The sequence below is a fragment of the Salvelinus fontinalis genome, chromosome 2 (assembly GCF_029448725.1).
Source record: "Salvelinus fontinalis isolate EN_2023a chromosome 2, ASM2944872v1, whole genome shotgun sequence".
Classification (NCBI taxonomy): domain Eukaryota; kingdom Metazoa; phylum Chordata; class Actinopteri; order Salmoniformes; family Salmonidae; genus Salvelinus; species Salvelinus fontinalis.
The window spans coordinates 96,430,199-96,452,552 of NC_074666.1; the positions used below are offsets into that span (position 1 = coordinate 96,430,199).

A 22,354-nucleotide genomic window follows, 5' to 3' on the forward strand; every position below is an offset into this window, starting at 1 on the left:
TAGATACTGTCTGTCTGGATGATAGAGACATGGTTCTCCTGCAGTGTTAGCTTTCAAGTTGCTAGATACCGTCTGTCTGGACGGTAGGGACATGGTTCTCCTGGATACAGTGTTAGATTTCAAGTTGCTAGATACTGTCTGTCTGGATGGTAGGGACATGGTTCTCCTGCAGTGTTAGATTTCAAGTTGCTAGATACTGTCTGTCTGGATGATAGAGACATGGTTCTCCTGCAGTGTTAGATTTCAAGTTGCTAGATACTGTCTGTCTGGATGGTAGGGACATGGTTCTCCTGCAGTGTTAGATTTCAAGTTGCTAGATACTGTCTGTCTGGATGGTAGAGACATGGTTCTCCTGCAGTGTTAGATTTCAAGTTGCTAGATACTGCCTGTCTGGACGGTAGAGACATGGTTCTCCTGGATGCAGAGTTAGCTTTCAAGTTGCTAGATACTGTCTGTCTGGACGGTAGAGACATGGTTCTCCTGGATGCAGTGTTAGATTTCAAGTTGCTAGATACTGTCTGTCTGGATGGTAGAGACATGGTTCTCCTGCAGTGTTAGATTTCAAGTTGCTAGATACTGCCTGTCTGGATGGTAGGGACATGGTTCTCCTGGATGCAGTGTTAGATTTCAAGTTGCTAGATACTGTCTGTCTGGATGGTAGAGACATGGTTCTCCTGCAGTGTTAGTTTTCAAGTTGCTAGATACTGCCTGTCTGGACGGTAGAGACATGGTTCTCCTGGATGCAGAGTTAGCTTTCAAGTTGCTAGATACTGTCTGTCTGGATGATAGAGACATGGTTCTCCTGGATGCAGTGTTAGATTTCAAGTTGCTAGATACTGTCTGTCTGGATGGTAGAGACATGGTTCTCCTGCAGTGTTAGCTTTCAAGTTGCTAGATACTGCCTGTCTGGATGGTAGGGACATGGTTCTCCTGCAGTGTTAGTTTTCAAGTTGCTAGATACTGTCTGTCTGGATGGTAGAGACATGGTTCTCCTGCAGTGTTAGCTTTCAAGTTGCTAGATACTGTCTGTCTGGATGGTAGAGACATGGTTCTCCTGGATGCAGTGTTAGATTTCAAGTTGCTAGATACTGTCTGTCTGGACGGTAGAGACATGGTTCTCCCGGATGCAGTGTTAGATTTCAAGTTGCTAGATACTGTCTGTCTGGACGGTAGAGACATGGTTCTCCTGCAGTGTTAGCTTTCAAGTTGCTAGATACTGTCTGTCTGGATGGTAGAGACATGGTTCTCCTGCAGTGTTAGATTTCAAGTTGCTAGATACTGTCTGTCTGGATGATAGAGACATGGTTCTCCTGCAGTGTTAGCTTTCAAGTTGCTAGATACTGTCTGTCTGGATGATAGAGACATGGTTCTCCTGCAGTGTTAGATTTCAAGTTGCTAGATACTGTCTGTCTGGATGGTAGGGACATGGTTCTCCTGCAGTGTTATATTTCAAGTTGCTAGATACTGTCTGTCTGGATGATAGAGACATGGTTCTCCTGCAGTGTTAGATTTCAAGTTGCTAGATACTGTCTGTCTGGATGGTAGGGACATGGTTCTCCTGCAGTGTTAGATTTCAAGTTGCTAGATACTGCCTGTCTGGATGATAGAGACATGGTTCTCCTGCAGTGTTAGATTTCAAGTTGCTAGATACTGTCTGTCTGGATGGTAGAGACATGGTTCTCCTGCAGTGTTAGATTTCAAGTTGCTAGATACTGTCTGTCTGGATTGTAGAGACATGGTTCTCCTGCAGTGTTAAATTTCAAGTTGCTAGATACTGTCTGTCTGGATGGTAGAGACATGGTTCTCCCGGATGCAGTGTTAGATTTCAAGTTGCTAGATACTGCCTGTCTGGATGGTAGGGACATGGTTCTCCTGGATGCAGTGTTAGATTTCAAGTTGCTAGATACTGTCTGTCTGGACGGTAGAGACATGGTTCTCCTGGATGCAGTGTTAGATTTCAAGTTGCTAGATACTGTCTGTCTGGATGGTAGAGACATGGTTCTCCTGGATGCAGTGTTAGATTTCAAGTTGCTAGATACTGTCTGTCTGGATGGTAGAGACATGGTTCTCCTGGATGCAGTGTTAGATTTCAAGTTGCTAGATACTGTCTGTCTGGACGGTAGAGACATGGTTCTCCTGCAGTGTTAGATTTCAAGTTGCTAGATACTGTCTGTCTGGATGGTAGGGACATGGTTCTCCTGCAGTGTTAGATTTCAAGTTGCTAGATACTGTCTGTCTGGATGGTAGGGACATGGTTCTCCTGCAGTGTTAGATTTCAAGTTGCTAGATACTGTCTGTCTGGATGGTAGAGACATGGTTCTCCTGCAGTGTTAGATTTCAAGTTGCTAGATACTGTCTGTCTGGATGGTAGGGAGAAACAGTTGGCTTTGACTGTGCTGACTTTTGCGTCAATGAAGTCGACACTAAAAATAATTTTGGTTGAAAAGACGTCTGTCGCTCCAATGCAAGTGAGTGATGCAGCATATTACACTGAGCAGCAGAGAAAAGGCTCCAACAAGTCACGTTCTCAAGACAACCAGAAGAGGGCGCCATTGCCCGGCACAAATCCACTGGACAGGTATGGAAGGAGATCAACGTGCTATTTGTCAAAGCACCACTGGGTTAAAGACTGTCCTCATAAAAATGATCACGTTAAACTAACAGAGGAAAATGTAAACACAGATTGAGCAACATTACATCAAACGAATCTGCTTCTGATACTGAGATCGTTATAGTTGAATCCTTAGGATCTGCTGCGGTTGATACTGCATGTACACACACAGTGTGTGGTGAAAAATGTATTGATAGCTGTGTCAGTGAAGTAAATATGAAATAAGTACAAATTATGATTGACACACCAAACAACAGAGCTTTCAAATTTGGAGATGGGAGAACCGTCCATTCTACCAAGAGAGTAAAGATACCAGCAAAAGGTGTCAGACTAAGTGTCACATTGAAACAGAGGTGGTCCCTACAGATATCCCCTTACTATTAACATTGGTCAGACTAAGTGTCACATTGAAACAGAGGTGGTCCCTACAGATATCCCCTTACTATTAAGCAAAGCTTCCCTCAAGAAGGCAGGGGCTGTACTAGACATAAAACATGACAAGACAGTGATGTTTAAACAACCAGTGACCCTTGAACTTACCACCTCAGGGCCACTATTGTGTAAACATTTTAGACAAAGACATTACACAGAGTCCATGTAAAAATGAGATTCTAACGGACACAGAGCACATGGAGATTCTGACAGCACAGAGAACATGGAGATTCTGACAGCACAGAGAACATGGAGATTCTGACAGCACAGAGAACATGGAGATTCTGACAGCACAGAGAACATGGAGATTCTAACAGCACAGAGAACATGGAGATTCTGACAGCACAGAGAACATGGAGATTCTGACAGCACAGAGAACATGGAGATTCTAACAGCACAGAGAACATGGAGATTCTAACAGCACAGAGAACATGGAGATTCTGACAGCACAGAGAACATGGAGATTCTGACAGCACAGAGAACATGGAGATTCTGACAGCACAGAGAACATGAACACAAAGGAAAAACACAAAGTATTGTTAACTTCACAAACAGTTTAGACATGCTACAGTTGACAGAAATGACTCAGCAGTTCTGGAAATAATGATGAGAGTGTTTCCATTCTACAGCAGATAGTTAACAGTTGTGAGATATTACAGAAATACAGCAAACCAGCGGTTTGTCACTGGCTTCCAAGTACAATGAAACAGTGGCTGTATATCTACATGAGCCTGGACCAAGTGTGTGGTATCTTCACATAATCCACCACTTCACACGCTTCAGTGCTGGAAGCATTGTGAATACAAAGAAACACAGTGAAATGGTCAAGCACTTCATTCATTCCTGGATACGTGTGCATGGCCCAACCCAGAAATTATACAGTGACAATGGAGGAGAATTCAATAATAATGAAATAAGAGAAATGGCAGAGAAATTCAACATGGAAGTAAAGACAACTGCTGCATACAGTCCGTGGAGCAATGGACTTGTGGAGAGACATAATCAAACACTCAGAGATTATGCTGAATGTGAGGCAAGAATGGATGTGACTGGAAAACAGCCCTAGATTGGGCTTTGATGGCAACTCAATGCACAATGTTCATAGTTACAGCCCATAGCAACTAGTGTTGGGGCAGAACCCTAATCTTCCCTCTGTACTGGTTGACAAGCCTTCAGCACTAGAAGGGACCAGTGTGAGTGCAATGGGGGTGGGACAGCACCTTTCAGCACTACATGCAGTGAGAAAAGCGTTCACTGAAGCAGAGTGTTCAGAGAGAATTCACAGGGCTCTGCGGAAACATCTTTGACCCACCGATGAGAAGTACGAGACTGGAAACAAAGTGTACTACAAACGAGTTGACTGTCAAGAGTGGAAAGGTACCGGGAGTGGTCATTGGCCAAGATGGTGTGGTGATATTTGTAAGGCACGGAGGAAACCATTTTTAAGGTGCATCACTCAAGATTGTGGAAAATAAATTAGCAACAAGATGGAGGGGCTGTTGCTGAGAATCAGCCTCCTACTGAAAATGAAAAAGGACACAATAACAGACACAAACCTACCAGATGTCACATCCAATGATATGGACACTGAAACTGACACAGGAAATGGAGCAGAGACCTTCAACCATGACACAGGTAATACTGTTGAGGGTTCAATTGAGGAAAACGTTCAACAACAGACACATGTGTTAAGACAGCATGGTTGTTCCAATCTGAAAACTGGACAAACTGTTAAATACATGGACAGAGAAAGTGGTATTCCATATACAGCAACCGTCATTGGACGAGCAGGAAAAGCCAAAGGAAAACACCAGAACTGGTCCAACTTGCAGTACTCTGAACCAGCTACACTTCCTGGTACAACAGGGTCAGCTGACCTGTCACTTGTAGATAATCTCAGATTTCATCCAATGGAAAATCACGAAAAACAGAATGACATTCAAAATGATGATGTACTTGAAACAACAGATATTTCATTTGACTCAGCTAAACTAGATGAGCTCAGTAATTGGAGGAACTGACTGCTAAACAACTCCCAAAAGACTCATCTAGTGGCTAGACTAACTAACACATACAACAAACTAACAGAAATAGGTCAGGAACGTGACAGATATGGTGTGGACTGTTTACTAAATACAATCTAAATCTGATACCTCACTGTCATTATAGATATGGTGTGGACTGTATACTCAATACAATCTAAATCTGATACCTCACTGTCATTATAGATATGGTGTGGACTGTATACTCAATACAATCTAAATCTGACACCTCACTGTCTGTCTTTTGACTGATACTGCTTTTTAAACTGGTCTGGTCAGTCTACTCAAATATTTGTACTATACATTTTTCTCTCTACAAGCAACACTTTGATAATTTGTCATTTCAAATAATGAAACATCCATTTATGAGTAGATATGGCAGGTTTCAGGACGCTGATGTATCTGAAAATGTTAAAACGTTATACTGCCACTATTTTCACCACCAAAGAATAGCAGTGTGATTTTAATAAGATTTGACTCTTTGCAGGCTGTCAGGCTGTCTAGTCACAGAGGAAGGCTGTGCTTCTCTGGTCTCAGCTCTGAGGTCAAACCCCTCACACCTGAGAGAGCTGGACCTGAGTAACAATGACCTGAAGGATTCAGGAGTGAAGCTGCTCTCTGCTGGACTGGGGAATCCCCACTGTAAACTGGAGACTCTGAGGTCAGTATTCCTGTAGTTGGTCAACAAGTGATAACTGTTCACCAGATCCACATGTGTTTACCAGGCACACATAGTCCACACCGTATGAGTTTGGACAGTGAACTTACAGTTTTACATTTGGTGCTATTGTCACGTTCCTGACCTATTTCTGTTAGTTTGTTGTATGTGTTAGTTGGTCAGGACGTGAGTTTGGGTGGGCATTCTATGTTTTCTGTTTCTATGTTGGTTTATGGGTTGCCTGGTATGGCTCTTAATTAGAGGCAGGTGTTTGGCGTTCCTCTAATTAAGAGTCATATTTAGGTAGGTTGTCTCACAGTGTTCGTTGTGGGTGGTTGTCTCCTGTGTCAGTGTTTGTCGCACCATACGGGACTGTTTCGGTTTGTTTGTTCATCGTTAATTTATGTGTAGGCTATTTTCCCTGTTCGAGCGTTATTCGTGTTATGTGAGTCCGTCGTCCAGGTCTGTCTACACCGTTTGCTGTTTTGTTAGTTTATTAGTCAAGTTCGTGTTTTCGTGTTATTCTTTAATAAATTATGTCTTCAAACTCCGTTGCATTTTGGTTCAATCCCTGCTCCTCCTCTTCTGATGAAGAGGAAGAGGAAAACCGTTACAGAACCACCCACCGATCCAGAACCAAGCGGCGTGAAGTCGAGCAGTGGCCTGCTACACAGGAATCATGGACTTGGGAGGAAGTATTGGAGGGTAAAGGACACTGGGCTCACATTGGGGAATATCGCCGCGCTCGTGAGGAGATGGAGGTAGCGAGAGCCCAAGAGCGGTGGTATGAGGAGGCAGCAAGGAGACGTGGCTGGAAGCCCGATAGGATACCCCAAAAATTTCTTGGGGGGCGGCTAAGAGGTAGTGGGCCAAGGGCAGGTAGGAGACCTGCGCCCACTTCCCAGGCTTACCGTGGAGAGCGGGAGTACGGGCAGACGCCGTGTTACGCAGTAGAGCGCACGGTGTCTCCTGTACGAGTGCATAGCCCAGTGCGGGTTATTCCACCTCCCCGCACGGGTAGGGCTAGATTAGGCATTGAGCCAGGTGTCATGAGGCCGGCTCAACGCGTCTGGTCTCCAGTGCGTCTCCTCGGGCCGGCTTACATGGCACCAGCCTTACGCATGGTGTCCCCGGTTCGCCTACATAGCCCGGTGCGGGTTATTCCACCTCCCCGCACTGGTCGGGCGACGGGGAGCATTCAACCAGGTAAGGTTGGGCGGGCTCGGTGCTCAAGGGAGCCAGTACGCCTTCAAGGTCCGGTATTTCCGGCACTACCTCCCCGCCCCAGCCCAGTACCACCAGTGCCTACACTACGCACCAGGCTTCCAGTGCGTTTTCAGAGCCCTGTTCCTCCTCCACACACTCTCCCTATGGTGCGTGTCTCCAGCCCAGTGCCTCCAGTTCCGGCACCGCGCACTAAGCCACCTGTGCGTCTCCTAAGTCCTGTGCACACTGTTGTTTCTCCCCGCACTCGTCCTGAGGTGCGTGCCCTCAGTCCGGTACCACGCACCAGGCATATAGTGCGCTTCGAGAGGTCAGTGTGCCCTGTCCCTGCTCCCCGCACTAGGCTTGAAGTGCGTGTCCTCAGTCAGGTGCCTCCAGTTCCGGCACCACGCACCAAGCCTACAGTGCGTCTCAGCCGGCCAGAGTCGCCGTCTGCCCAACGGCGCATGAACTGCCTGTCTGCCATGAGCCTGCAAAGCTGCCCGTCTGCCATGAGCCTACAGAGCCTTCCGCCAGACAGGAGTAGCCAGAGCCTTCCGCCAGACAGGAGCAGTCTGAGCCATCCGTCTCCCCAGTGCCGTCTGAGCCATCCGTCTCCCCAGCGCCGTCTGAGCCATCCGTCTCCCCAGCGCCGTCTGAGCCATCCGTCTCCCCAGCGCCGTCTGAGCCATCCGTCTGTCCCGAGCCATTAGAGCCGCCCGTCTGTCCCGAGCCGTCAGAGCCGATAGTCAGTCAGGAGCCGCTAGAGCCAGTCGTCAGTCAGGATCTGCCAGAGCCGCCAACCAGACAGGATCTGCCAGAGCCGCCAACCAGACAGGATCTGCCAGAGCCGCCAACCAGACAGGATCGTGTGGCTCAGTTGGTAGAGCATGGCGCTTGCAACGCCACGGTTGTGGGTTCAATTCCCACGGGGGGACCAGGATGAATATGTATGAACTTTCAAATTTGTAAGTCGCTCTGGATAAGAGCGTCTGCTAAATGACTTAAATGTAAATGTAAATTGGTAATGGTGAGAGGTGAGCATGTTTTGTTGTAGCCTCTGTTATTGGTAATGGTGAGAGGTTAGCATGTTTTGTTGTAGTCTCTGTTATTGGTATGGTGAGAGGTTAGTATGTTTTTTTGTAGTCTCTATTATTGGTAATGGTGAGATGTTAGCATGTTTTGTTGTAGCCTCTGTTATTGGTAATGGTGAGGGGTTAGCATGTTTTGTTGTAGCCTCTGTTATTGGTAATGGTGAGAGGTTAGCATGTTTTGTTGTAGCCTCTGTTATTGGTAATGGTGAGAGGTTAGCATGTTTTGTTGTAGCCTCTGTTATTGGTAATGGTGAGAGGTTAGCATGTTTTGTTGTATCCTCTGTTATTGGTAATGGTGAGATGTTAGCATGTTTTGTTGTAGCCTCTGTTATTGGTAATGGTGAGAGGTTAGCATGTTTTGTTGTAGCCTCTGTTATTGGTAATGGTGAGAGGTTAGCATGTTTTGTTGTAGTCTCTGTTATTGGTAATGGTGAGAGGTTAGCATGTTTTGTTGTAGCCTCTGTTATTGGTAATGGTGAGATGTTAGCATGTTTTGTTGTAGCCTCTGTTATTGGTAATGGTGAGAGGTTAGCATGTTTTGTTGTAGCCTCTGTTATTGGTAATGGTGAGAGGTTAGCATGTTTTGTTGTAGTCTCTGTTATTGGTAATGGTGACAGGTTAGCATGTTTTGTTGTGGTCTCTGTTATTGGTAATGGTGAGATGTTAGCATGTTTTGTTGTAGCCTCTGTTATTGGTAATGGTGAGAGGTTAGCATGTTTTGTTGTAGTCTATGTTATTGGTAATGGTGAGAGGTTAGCATGTTTAGTTGTAGCCTCTGTTATTGGTAATGGTGAGAGGTTAGCATGTTTTGTTGTAGTCTCTGTTATTGGTACTGGTTAGAGGTTAGCATGTTTTGTTGTAGCCTCTGTTATTGGTAATGGTGAGAGGTTAGTATGTTTTGTTGTAGTCTCTGTTATTGGTAATGGTGAGAGGTTAGTATGTTTTGTTGTAGCCTCTGTTATTGGTAATGGTGAGAGGTTAGTATGTTTTGTTGTAGTCTCTGTTATTGGTAATGGTGAGATGTTAGCATGTTTTGTTGTAGCCTCTGTTATTGGTAATGGTGAGAGGTTAGCATGTTTTGTTGTAGCCTCTGTTATTGGTAATGGTGAGAGGTTAGCATGTTTTGTTGTAGTCTCTGTTATTGGTAATGGTGACAGGTTAGCATGTTTTGTTGTGGTCTCTGTTATTGGTAATGGTGAGATGTTAGCATGTTTTGTTGTAGCCTCTGTTATTGGTAATGGTGAGAGGTTAGCATGTTTTGTTGTAGTCTATGTTATTGGTAATGGTGAGAGGTTAGCATGTTTAGTTGTAGCCTCTGTTATTGGTAATGGTGAGAGGTTAGCATGTTTTGTTGTAGTCTCTGTTATTGGTACTGGTTAGAGGTTAGCATGTTTTGTTGTAGCCTCTGTTATTGGTAATGGTGAGAGGTTAGTATGTTTTGTTGTAGTCTCTGTTATTGGTAATGGTGAGAGGTTAGTATGTTTTGTTGTAGCCTCTGTTATTGGTAATGGTGAGAGGTTAGTATGTTTTGTTGTAGCCTCTGTTATTGGTAATGGTGAGAGGTTAGCATGTTTTGTTGTAGCCTCTGTTATTGGTAATGATGAGAGGTTAGCATGTTTTGTTGTAGTCTCTGTTATTAGTAATGGTGAGAGGTTAGCATGTTTTGTTGTAGTCTCTGTTATTGGTAATGGTGAGAGGTTAGCATGTTTTGTTGTAGTCTCTGTTATTGGTAATGGTGAGAGGTTAGTATGTTTTGTTGTAGTCTCTGTTATTGGTAATGGTGAGAGGTTAGTATGTTTTGTTGTAGTCTCTGTTATTGGTAATGGTGAGAGGTTAGTATGTTTTGTTGTAGCCTCTGTTATTGGTAATGGTGAGAGGTTAGCATGTTTTGTTGTAGCCTCTGTTATTGGTAATGATGAGAGGTTAGCATGTTTTGTTGTAGTCTCTGTTATTAGTAATGGTGAGAGGTTAGCATGTTTTGTTGTAGCCTCTGTTATTGGTAATGGTGAGAGGTTAGTATGTTTTGTTGTAGCCTCTGTTATTGGTTATGGTGAGAGGTTAGCATGTTTTGTTGTAGCCTCTGTAACTTTCTCACTCATTATTATTTACGATTCATTCATGATTTGTATTAATCAAGGCATCATCAGGATTAATTTAGTAGTGTTTAGAAACATGGTATCTACTCACTTTTTGAGAAAATTACCCCAGTAATGGCGAAACACAAAACACAATGCAAATACAATTAACGGGTTTAAATCACAACCAACAACCTTGATGATCATTGTGTTCATATCAGACCAAATACTCAACTTTTGACTACTTTAATACAGTGAGTGAATTGGTCAGAATCCTTATGACTTCTCCAAATAAGGGGACTAGATACATAAAATGCTTTTATTTTTTTAAACGGTGAAACAGATATGTATTAAAATATCCTCAAATAATAGGTGACATTATATACTGTCACCTCATATGAAACATTTGATCTGAAATCCAAAATGTTGGAGTATAGAGCCACATTTAAAATGTTAGCTTCACTGTCAAAATAGATATGGTGTGGACTGTATACTCAATACATTTTGAAAAAATATACTGTCACTATTTTCACCACCAAAGAATATCAGTGTGGTTTTAATATGATTTGACTCTTTGCAGGCTGTCAGGCTGTCTAGTCACAGAGCAAGGCTGTGCTTCTCTGGCCTCAGCTCTGAGGTCAAACCCCTCACACCTGAGAGAGCTGGACCTGAGCTACAATCACCCAGGAGACTCAGGAGTCAGACTGCTCTCTGCTGGACTGGAGGATCCACACTGCAGACTGGAGAAACTCAAGTATGTAGAGGGTTTATGTCAATGTTCATATCAGACATGTTTGACTTATCAGGCCAGTTAAGACAAACATTCTGACCACCACTTGGACAAAGTTATATGCTGACTGTGTGTGTGTCCAGTGTGTGTGTGTGTGTGTCCAGTGTGAAACACACACTGGACTCACACACACTGTACACACACACACACACACACTGTACACACACAAACACAAACACATACACACGCTGGACCCACACACACACACAGGACACACTAGATACACACACTACACACACACACACACACACACCCTGGACACAAACACTGAACACTCACACATTCTTACCAACGTGACCCGTGTGTGTGTGTGTGTGTGTGTGTGTGTGTGTGTGTGTGTGTGTGTGTCCAGTGTATGTATGTGTGTGTATGTGTGTGTCCAGTGTATGTGTGTGTGTGTGTCCAGTGTATGTATGTGTGTGTATGTGTGTGTCCAGTGTATGTGTGTGTGTGTGTCCAGTGTATGTATGTGTGTGTCCAGTGTATGTGTGTGTGTGTGTCCAGTGTATGTGTGTGTGTGTGTCCAGTGTATGTATGTATGTGTGTGTCCTATGTATGTGTGTGTGTGTCCAGTGTATGTGTGTGTGTCCAGTGTGTGTGTGTGTGTGTGTCCAGTGTGTGTGTCCAGTGTGTGTCCAGTGTGTGTCCAGTGTGTGTGTGTGTGTGTGTGTGTGTGTCCAGTGTGTGTGTGTGTGTCCAGTGTGTGTGTGTGTGTGTGTCCAGTGTATGTGTGTGCGTGTGTGTGTGTTTGTGTGTGTGTGTGTGTGTGTGAGTTCAGGTGTATCCCTCAATGACTGTCTGTTCTTCTGCTTACCGCTACAGTGTGGAACATGGTGGAGAGAACAGAATGAAACCTGGACTTAGAAAATGTGAGTGTTGACTGCTGTGAAGAATATGACTAAGAATAAGTCTTAATTCAAGTTCAGTCAAAGACCACCATCATTACTTACTTGTTCATATTAAATATCAGCTGTAGTTCTACAGAAGCAGAAATCAGGGACACCAGCGTTTACAAAGAGTTGCTTTGACAATGTGTGTGTGTGTCTGTGTGGCGCGTTCGTGTTACATAAGAAATGTGTCTGTCCAGTGTGTATGTGTGTCTAGTGTGTGTGTGTGTGTGTGTGTGTGTGTGTGTGTGTGTGTGAGTGCCTGTGTGTGTGTGTGTAATAAGGGAATAAGGGTGTTTTATATTACCATACAGTATAACATATGATCATTCAACAAGTCTCAAGTTACCTTAACTTCTTCTTTTGATACCTAGAAACATCTACGTTAAATTAATTAGTGAAAAGTGAGTTAACATTCTAATGTGAATGATGATTATTTCTAATATTGTGTCTGGTTTCATCCATCAGATGTCTGTGATCTCACACTGGACCTAAACACAGTAAACAGACTCCTCTCTCTGTCTGAGGAGAACAGAAAGGTGACATGGAGGAGAGAGAAGCAGCCGTATCCTGATCACCCAGAGAGATTTGAGGGCTGGCAGCAGGTGCTGTGTAGAGAGGGTCTGACTGGGCGCTGTTACTGGGAGGCAGAGTGGAGTGGTATTGGGGGGGCTAATATAGGAGTGACATATAAAGGAATCAGCAGGAGAGGAGAGATTAATGACTGTGGTCTTGGATACAGTGACAAGTCCTGGAGTCTGTTCTGCTCTGACAACCGTTACACTGCCAGTCACAAGAATAATCACATAGACGTCCCCTCCTCCAGCTGCCACAGAGTAGGAGTGTATCTGGACTGGCCAGCCGGCACTCTGTCCTTCTATAGAGCCTCCTCTGACACACTGACCCACATGTTCACATTCACCTCCACATTCACTGAGCCCCTCTATCCAGGGTTTAGGGTTGATGATGTTGACTCCTCAGTGTCCCTGTAAATAATAACCTGATCCAGTGTGTGCTGTGTGTGTGTGTAACACACACTGGACTCACACATACAGACTCACACTGTACACGTACACATACACACACACACATCACACACACACTGGACTCAAACACATTGACACACACACACACACACACACACACACACACACACACACACACACACACTAGAAACACAACACATACATACTGACAAACACACACACACACTGGACTCACACACACACACACACACACACACACACACACACACTGACACACACACACACACACACTAGAAACACAACACATACATACTGACAAACAGACAGACACACTGGACTCACACACACACACACACACACACACACACACACACACACACACACACACACACAGACACACTAGAAACACAACACATACATACTGACAAACAGACAGACACACTGGACAAACACACACACACACACACACACACACACACACACACACACATTGACACACACACACACACACACACACACACACACATTGACACACACACACACACACACACACATTGACACACACACACACACACATTGACACACACAGTCTTGTACAGCTAACCTTGTGGGGACATACAATTCAGTCCCATTCAAAATCCTATTTTCCCTAACCCTAACCTTAACCCTAACCCTAACCCTAACCCTAACCCAAAAACCTAAACTTTATCCTAACCCTAAACCTAACCCTAGCTCCTAACCCTAACCCTACAACTAACCCTAGCTCCTAACCTTAATATTTAACTTAATTCTAACCCTAACACTAATTCTAACCTTAACCCTAAACCCCCTAGAAATAGCATTTGACCTTGTGGGGACTAACAAAATGTCCCCAGTTGGTCAATTTTTACTTTGTTTACTATTCTTGTAGGGACTTCTGGTCCCCACAAGAATAGTTAAACACATCCACACACACACACACTGGACACACATGCACACACTGGACACACATGCACACACTGGACACACACACACACACTGGACACACACACACACTGGACACACACACACACACCGTTTTGTTTTTGTAACTAATTTAGGACTCCTCACATTTACATACCCTTTTAGTACCCTGCTTTCCAGACATCATAGAAGCACAGAAATTACACTCATGAGCTAGAAAAAAAATGTAATATGAGGAAATCACTTAAAGTTGCTGACCTCTTGAAAAAGTACATTTGTAATTGTACCACCTACTTGAGACCGCACATTGCAAATCAAATCAAATGTTATTGATCACATACACATGGTTAGCAGACGTTAATGCGAGTGTAGCGAAATTCTTGTGCTTCTAGTTCCAACAATGCAGTAATAACCAACGAGTAATCTAACCTAACAATTGTACATATAAATATATGAATGAGCGATGGCCGAACGGCATAGGCAAGATGCAGTAGATGGTATAGAGTACAGTATATACATATGAGATGGGTAATGTAGGGTATGTAAACATTATATAAAGTGGCATTGTTTAAAGTGACACATTTATTACATTGAATTATTAATTACTAGAGATTGAGTCTGTATGTTGTCAGCAGCCATCAGCCATCGAGAAAATGCCTCCTATGAAATCTATAAAAGCTATCCAACTGCCTGTGTTGTACCTAATGGAAGCGTAAAATAATTAACAAGTTTAATTTCTCGATATTTGACGCATTCATTCTATTTTATGACTGAACATATTGCATGTAGATGCCACAATGATGCAACACGGATGGCAACTCAACGGCTGTAGTGTAGTTCTGTAGTGTAGTTCTGTAGTGTAGTTCTACTGTAGTGTAGTTCTACTGTAGTGTAGTTCTATTGTGTAGTTCTTCTGTAGTATAGTTCTACTGTAGTGTAGTTCTATTGTGTAGTTCTTCTGTAGTGTAGTTCTACTGTAGTGTAGTTCTACTGTAGTGTAGTTCTACTGTAGTGTAGTTCTTCTGTAGTCTAGTTCTACTGTAGTATAGTTCTACTGTAGTGTAGTTCTACTGTAGTGTAGTTCTACTGTAGTGTAGTTCTTCTGTAGTGTAGTTCTTCTGTAGTGTAGTTATTCTATAGTGTAGTTCTGTAGTGTAGTTCTACTGTAGTGTAGTTCTGTAGTGTAGTTCTACTGTAGTGTAGTTCTACTGTAGTGTAGTTCTACTGTAGTGTAGGTCTACTGTAGTGTAGTTCTTCTGTAGTGTGGTTCTACTGTAGTGTGGTTCTACTGTAGTGTAGTTCTGTAGTGTAGTTCTACTGTAGTGTAGTTCTACTGTAGTGTAGTTCTACTGTAGTGTAGTTCTTCTGTAGTGTAGTTCTATTGTGTAGTTCTTCTGTAGTGTAGTTCTGTAGTGTGGTTCTACTGTAGTGTAGTTCTGTAGTGTAGTTCTACTGTAGTGTAGTTCTTCTGTAGTGTGGTTCTACTGTAGTGTAGTTCTGTAGTGTGGTTCTACTGTAGTGTAGTTCTACTGTAGTGTAGTTCTACTGTAGTGTAGTTCTACTGTAGTGTGGTTCTACTGTAGTGTAGTTCTACTGTAGTGTAGTTCTACTGTAGTGTAGTTCTATTGTGTAGTTCTATTGTGTAGTTCTTCTGTAGTGTAGTTCTGTAGTGTGGTTCTACTGTAGTGTAGTTCTGTAGTGTAGTTCTACTGTAGTGTAGTTCTTCTGTAGTGTGGTTCTACTGTAGTGTAGTTCTACTGTAGTGTGGTTCTACTGTAGTGTAGTTCTACTGTAGTGTAGTTCTACTGTAGTGTAGTTCTGTAGTGTAGTTCTACTGTAGTGTAGTTCTACTGTAGTGTAGTTCTACTGTAGTGTAGTTCTACTGTAGTGTAGTTCTGTAGTGTAGTTCTACTGTAGTGTAATTCTACTGTAGTGTAGTTCTACTGTAGTGTAGTTCTTCTGTAGTGTGGTTCTACTGTAGTGTAGTTCTGTAGTGTAGTTCTACTGTAGTGTAGTTCTACTGTAGTGTGGTTCTACTGTAGTGTGGTTCTACTGTAGTGTGGTTCTACTGTAGTGTAGTTCTGTAGTGTAGTTCTACTGTAGTGTAGTTCTACTGTAGTGTAGTTCTATTGTGTAGTTCTATTGTGTAGTTCTTCTGTAGTGTAGTTCTGTAGTGTGGTTCTACTGTAGTGTAGTTCTGTAGTGTAGTTCTACTGTAGTGTAGTTCTGTAGTTTAGTTCTACTGTCGTCTAGTTCTTCTGTAGTGTAATTCTACTGTAGTGTAGTTCTGTAGTGTAGTTCTGTAGTGTAGTTCTACTGTAGTGTAGTTCTTCTGTAGTGTAATTCTACTGTAGTGTAGTTCTGTAGTGTAGTTCTGTAGTGTAGTTCTGTAGTGTAGTTCTTCTGTAGTGTAGTTCTACTGTAGTGTAGTTCTACTGTAGTGTAGTTCTACTGTCGTGTAGTTCTACTGTAGTGTAGTTCTACTGTAGTGTAGTTCTTCTGTAGTGTAGTTCTACTGTAGTGTAGTTCTACTGTAGTGTAGTTCTACTGTAGTGTAGTTCTACTGTAGTGTAGTTCTTCTGTAGTGTAATTCTACTGTAGTGTAATTCTACTGTAGTGTAGTTCTGTAGTTTAGTTCTACTGTCGTCTAGTTCTTCTGTAGTGTAATTCTACTGTAGTGTAGTTCTGTAGTGTAGTTCTTCTGTAGTGTAATTCTACTGTAGTGTAGTTCTGTAGTGTAGTTCTGTAGTGTAGTTCTGTAGTGTAGTTCTGTAGTGTAATTCTACTGTAGTCTAGTTCTACTGTAGTCTAGTTCTACTGTAGTCTAGTTCTACTGTAGTCTAGTTCTACTGTCGTGTAGTTCTACTGTAGTGTAGTTCTACTGTAGTGTAGTTCTACTGTAGTGTAGTTCTACTGTAGTGTAGTTCTACTGTCGTGTAGTTCTACTGTCGTGTAGTTCTACTGTAGTGTAGTTCTACTGTAGTGTAGTTCTACTGTAGTTCTACTGTAGTGTAGTTCTACTGTCGTGTAGTTCTGTAGTGTAGTTCTACCGTAGTGTAGTTCTCCTGTAGTTCTACTGTAGTGTAGTTCTACTGTAGTTCTACTGTAGTGTAGTTCTACTGTCGTGTAGTTCTGTAGTGTAGTTCTACTGTAGTGTAGTTATTCTGTAGTGTAGTTATTCTGTAGTGTAGTTCTACTGTAGTGTAGTTCTACTGTAGTGTAGTTCTACTGTAGTGTAGTTCTACTGTAGTGTAGTTCTACTGTAGTGTAGTTCTACTGTAGTGTAGTTCTACTGTAGTGTAGTTCTGTAGTGTAGTTCTGTAGTGTAGTTCTGTAGTGTAGTTCTGTAGTGTAGTTCTGTAGTGTAGTTGTTCTGTAGTGTAGTTCTACTGTAGTGTAGTTCTACTGTAGTGTAGTTCTACTGTAGTGTAGTTCTACTGTAGTGTAGTTCTACTGTAGTGTAGTTCTACTGTAGTGTAGTTCTACTGTAGTGTAGTTCTACTGTAGTGTAGTTCTGTAGTGTAGTTCTACTGTAGTGTAGTTCTACTGTAGTGTAGTTCTGTAGTCTAGTTCTACTGTAGTGTAGTTCTACTGTAGTGTAGTTCTGTAGTCTAGTTCTACTGTAGTGTAGTTATTCTGTAGTGTAGTTCTGTAGTGTAGTTCTACTGTAGTGTAGTTCTGTAGTGTAGTTCTACTGTAGTGTAGTTCTACTGTAGTGTAGTTATTCTGTCGTGTAGTTCTACTGTAGTGTAGTTCTACTGTCGTGTAGTTCTACTGTCGTGTAGTTCTGTAGTGTAGTTATTCTGTAGTGTAGTTATTCTGTAGTGTAGTTATTCTGTAGTGTAGTTATTCTGTAGTGTAGTTCTACTGTAGTGTAGTTATTCTGTAGTGTAGTTATTCTGTAGTGTAGTTCTACTGTAGTGTAGTTCTACTGTAGTGTAGTTCTACTGTAGTGTAGTTATTCTGTAGTGTAGTTCTACTGTAGTGTAGTTCTACTGTAGTGTAGTTCTACTGTAGTGTAGTTATTCTGTCGTGTAGTTCTACTGTAGTGTAGTTATTCTGTCGTGTAGTTCTACTGTAGTGTAGTTCTACTGTAGTGTAGTTCTGTAGTGTAGTTATTCTGTAGTGTAGTTATTCTGTCGTGTAGTTATTCTGTCGTGTAGTTCTACTGTAGTGTAGTTCTATTGTGTAGTTCTACTGTAGTGTAGTTCTACTGTAGTGTAGTTATTCTGTAGTGTAGTTATTCTGTAGTGTAGTTATTCTGTAGTGTAGTTATTCTGTAGTGTAGTTATTCTGTAGTGTAGTTCTACTGTAGTGTAGTTCTGTAGTGTAGTTCTACTGTAGTGTAGTTCTGTAGTGTAGTTCTGTAGTGTAGTTGTAGTGTAGTTCTACTGTAGTGTAGTTCTGTAGTGTAGTTCTACTGTAGTGTAGTTCTGTAGTGTAGTTCTACTGTAGTGTAGTTCTTCTGTAGTGTAGTTCTTCTGTAGTGTAGTTCTTCTGTAGTGTAGTTCTGTAGTGTGGTTCTACTGTAGTGTAGTTCTGTAGTGTAGTTCTACTGTAGTGTAGTTATTCTGTAGTGTAGTTCTACTGTAGTGTAGTTCTATTGTGTAGTTATTCTGTAGTGTAGTTCTTCTGTAGTGTAGTTATTCTGTAGTGTAGTTCTGTAGTGTAGTTCTGTAGTGTAGTTCTACTGTAGTGTAGTTCTACTGTAGTGTAGTTATTCTGTAGTGTAGTTCTACTGTAGTGTAGTTCTATTGTGTAGTTATTCTATAGTGTAGTTCTGTAGTGTGGTTCTACTGTCGTGTAGTTCTACTGTAGTGTAGTTCTGTAGTGTAGTTCTACTGTAGTGTAGTTCTGTAGTGTAGTTCTACTGTAGTGTAGTTCTACTGTAGTGTAGTTCTACTGTAGTGTAGTTCTACTGTAGTGTAGTTCTGTAGTGTAGTTCTGTAGTGTAGTTCTGTAGTGTAGTTATTCTGTAGTGTAGTTCTACTGTAGTGTAGTTCTACTGTAGTGTAGTTATACTGTAGTGTAGTTCTGTAGTGTAGTTCTTCTGTAGTGAAGTTCTACTGTAGTGTAGTTCTGTAGTGTAGTTATTCTGTAGTGTAGTTCTGTAGTGTAGTTCTACTGTAGTGTAGTTCTACTGTAGTGTAGTTATTCTGTAGTGTAGTTCTACTGTCGTGTAGTTCTGTAGTGTAGTTCTTCTGTAAAGTATTTAAACTGGAAAAACCATTTCACTAATGGATTCAATATATCCAAGTAACAGATTAATAGTTTAGAAGAATGTTTTTTATGTTTCTGTAACATTCAAAGTCAGCATGCTTTGTATTCTGAAGACCTTAGTCACTCCAAAAGTGTGTCTATAGACCTGTACTATTCTGTTGTGTTTATAGACCTGTACTATTCTGCTGTGTTTATAGACCTGTACTATTCTGTTGTGTTTATAGACCTGTACTATTCTGCTGTGTCTATAGACCTGTACTATTCTGCTGTGTTTATAGACCTGTACTATTCTGCTGTGTTTATAGACCTGTACTATTCTGCTGTGTTTATAGACCTGTACTATTCTGTTGTGTTTATAGACCTGTACTATTCTGCTGTGTTTATAGACCTGTACTATTCTGCTGTGTTTATAGACCTGTACTATTCTGTTGTCTACATAGACCTGTACTATTCTGTTGTCTACATAGACCTGTCCTGCTCTCCGGTCCCTGTTTACTAGTTCTTGGGGAGAAGCAGCAATGCATTTCTCACAGTCTTGTTTTCCAGGCGTTTTTCCCAGTCGGATAAAATTCATCAAGGAATCTTCAACTGCATCCACCTCTATTGTCGACCAAAACCTTTTTGTTCCTTTGGCAATTTTGTAAAGAGATGACATTATGAATGACATTAAATAAAGGTTGACTACAACACAGTACTTGAACATCTCTCTGTATTAACTCTACCAGGTTACAGCTGTATCTGCAGAGAGTGTTGAGGTTAAACTAACAATCCCAACTAAATAACTACATAGAGAAAGATGTGAGAGAAGAATGTGCAATGCTGACATCAAGGCAGACTCAATCTGTATGGAATCTAAGCCCAACAATCTGTATGGAATCTAACCCCAACAATCTGTATGGAATCTAAGCCCAACAATCTGTATGGAATCTAACCCCAACAATCTGTATGGAATCTAACCCCAACAATCTGTATGGAATCTAACCCCAACCATCTGTATGGAATCTAACCCCAACCATCTGTATGGAATCTAAGCCCAACAATCTGTATGGAATCTAAGCCCAACAATCTGTATGGAATCTAAGCCCAACAATCTGTATGGAATCTAAGCCCAACAATCTGTATGGAATCTAAGCCCAACAATCTGTATGGAATCTAAGCCCAACAATCTGTATGGAATCTAAGCCCAACAATCTGTATGGAATCTAAGCCCAACAATCTGTATGGAATCTAACCCCAACAATCTGTATGGAATCTAACCCCAACAATCTGTATGGAATCTAACCCCAACAATCTGTATGGAATCTAACCCCAACAATCTGTATGGAATCTAACCCCAACAATCTGTATGGAATCTAACCCCAACAATCTGTATGGAATCTAATCCCAACAATCTGTATGGAATCTAAGCCCAACAATCTGTATGGAATCTAAGCCCAACAATCTGTATGGAATCTAAGCCCAACAATCTGTATGGAATCTAACCCCAACAATCTGTATGGAATCTAACCCCAACAATCTGTATGGAATCTAACCCCAACCATCTGTATGGAATCTAACCCCAACCATCTGTATGGAATCTAAGCCCAACAATCTGTATGGAATCTAAGCCCAACAATCTGTATGGAATCTAAGCCCAACAATCTGTATGGAATCTAAGCCCAACAATCTGTATGGAATCTAAGCCCAACAATCTGTATGGAATCTAAGCCCAACAATCTGTATGGAATCTAAGCCCAACAATCTGTATGGAATCTAAGCCCAACAATCTGTATGGAATCTAAGCCCAACAATCTGTATGGAATCTAACCCCAACAATCTGTATGGAATCTAACCCCAACAATCTGTATGGAATCTAACCCCAACAATCTGTATGGAATCTAACCCCAACAATCTGTATGGAATCTAACCCCAACAATCTGTATGGAATCTAACCCCAACAATCTGTATGGAATCTAAGCCCAACAATCTGTATGGAATCTAAGCCCAACAATCTGTATGGAATCTAAGCCCAACAATCTGTATGGAATCTAAGCCCAACAATCTGTATGGAATCTAAGCCCAACAATCTGTATGGAATCTAAGCCCAACAATCTGTATGGAATCTAACCCCAACAATCTGTATGGAATCTAACCCCAACAATCTGTATGGAATCTAAGCCCAACATTCTGTATGGAATCTAACCCCAACAATCTGTATGGAATCTAACCCCAACAATCTGTATGGAATCTAAGCCCAACAATCTGTATGGAATCTAAGCCCAACAATCTGTATGGAATCTAACCCCAACAATCTGTATGGAATCTAAGCCCAACAATCTGTATGGAATCTAACCCCAACAATCTGTATGGAATCTAAGCCCAACAATCTGTATGGAATCTAAGCCCAACAATCTGTATGGAATCTAAGCCCAACAATCTGTATGGAATCTAAGCCCAACAATCTGTATGGAATCGAACCCCAACAATCTGTATGGAATCGAACCCCAACAATCTGTTTGCAATGTAAACCTTCTCATTAAAGCAATACCTATTAAATCAAGTTCCCTCCCTCAAGAAAAACAATGTAAAGTGTGGTAATCCTTCTGTGTTAACATCTATCCTGACACACTAGTTCCAGATCTAACGTCTTGACTTGTGTCCAATCCAAACTGAACCGTTCTGTGCTGGCATGGGTGGAAATACACTAACTGATGGAGACAGGATTGATCTGGACCAGCACAGCACCATACGTTGACACTACAGAGTTAAAATGCACTGACTGAAGGCAGACAGGATTGATCTGGACCAGCACAGCACCATACGTTGACATTACAGAGTGAAAATACACTAACTGATGAAGACAGGATTGATCTGGACCAGCACAGAACCATACGTTGACACTACAGAGTGAAAATGCACTGACTGAAGGCAGCAGGAAACATGCTAACCGTGTGAGCCTCTCTCTTGTCCCAGCTTTCCCTTGGTCATTGGCTGTTGTCCCAGCTTTCCCTTGGTCATTGGCTGTTTGTCCCAGCTTTCCCTTGGTCATTGGCTGTTTGTCCCAGCTTTCCCTTGGTCATTGGCTGTTGTCCCAGCTTTCCCTTGGTCATTGGCTGTTTGTCCCAGCTTTCCCTTAGGCATTGGCTGTTGTCCCAGCTTTCCCTTGGTCATTGGCTGTTGTCCCAGCTTTCCCTTGGTCATTGGCTGTTTGTCCCAGCTTTCCCTTGGTCATTGGCTGTTTGTCCCAGCTTTCCCTTGGTCATTGGCTGTTGTCCCAGCTTTCCCTTGGTCATTGGTTGTTTGTCCCAGCTTTCCCTTGGTCATTGGCTGTTGTCCCAGCTTTCCCTTGGTCATTGGCTGTTTGTCCCAGCTTTCCCTTGGTCATTGGCTGTTTGTCCCAGCTTTCCCTTGGTCATTGGCTGTTTGTCCCAGCTT

The 22,354-nt window shown here is 42.2% G+C and overlaps 1 protein-coding gene across 1 annotated transcript in view; it reads left to right on the forward strand.

Moving 5' to 3' along the window:
* LOC129868491 (NACHT, LRR and PYD domains-containing protein 3-like) overlaps positions 1–19,634 on the forward strand; it is a 47,568-nt gene extending 27,934 nt beyond the window's left edge. The window contains exons 11-14 of the mRNA XM_055942522.1: positions 5,573–5,746; positions 10,696–10,869; positions 11,728–11,774; positions 12,261–19,634. Of these exons, the coding sequence (XP_055798497.1) occupies positions 5,573–5,746; positions 10,696–10,869; positions 11,728–11,774; positions 12,261–12,784 (919 nt within the window). The 3' untranslated portion in view covers positions 12,785–19,634. The remainder of the gene's footprint in view (positions 1–5,572; positions 5,747–10,695; positions 10,870–11,727; positions 11,775–12,260) is intronic.
* The last annotated feature ends 2,720 nt before the right edge of the window (positions 19,635–22,354 follow it).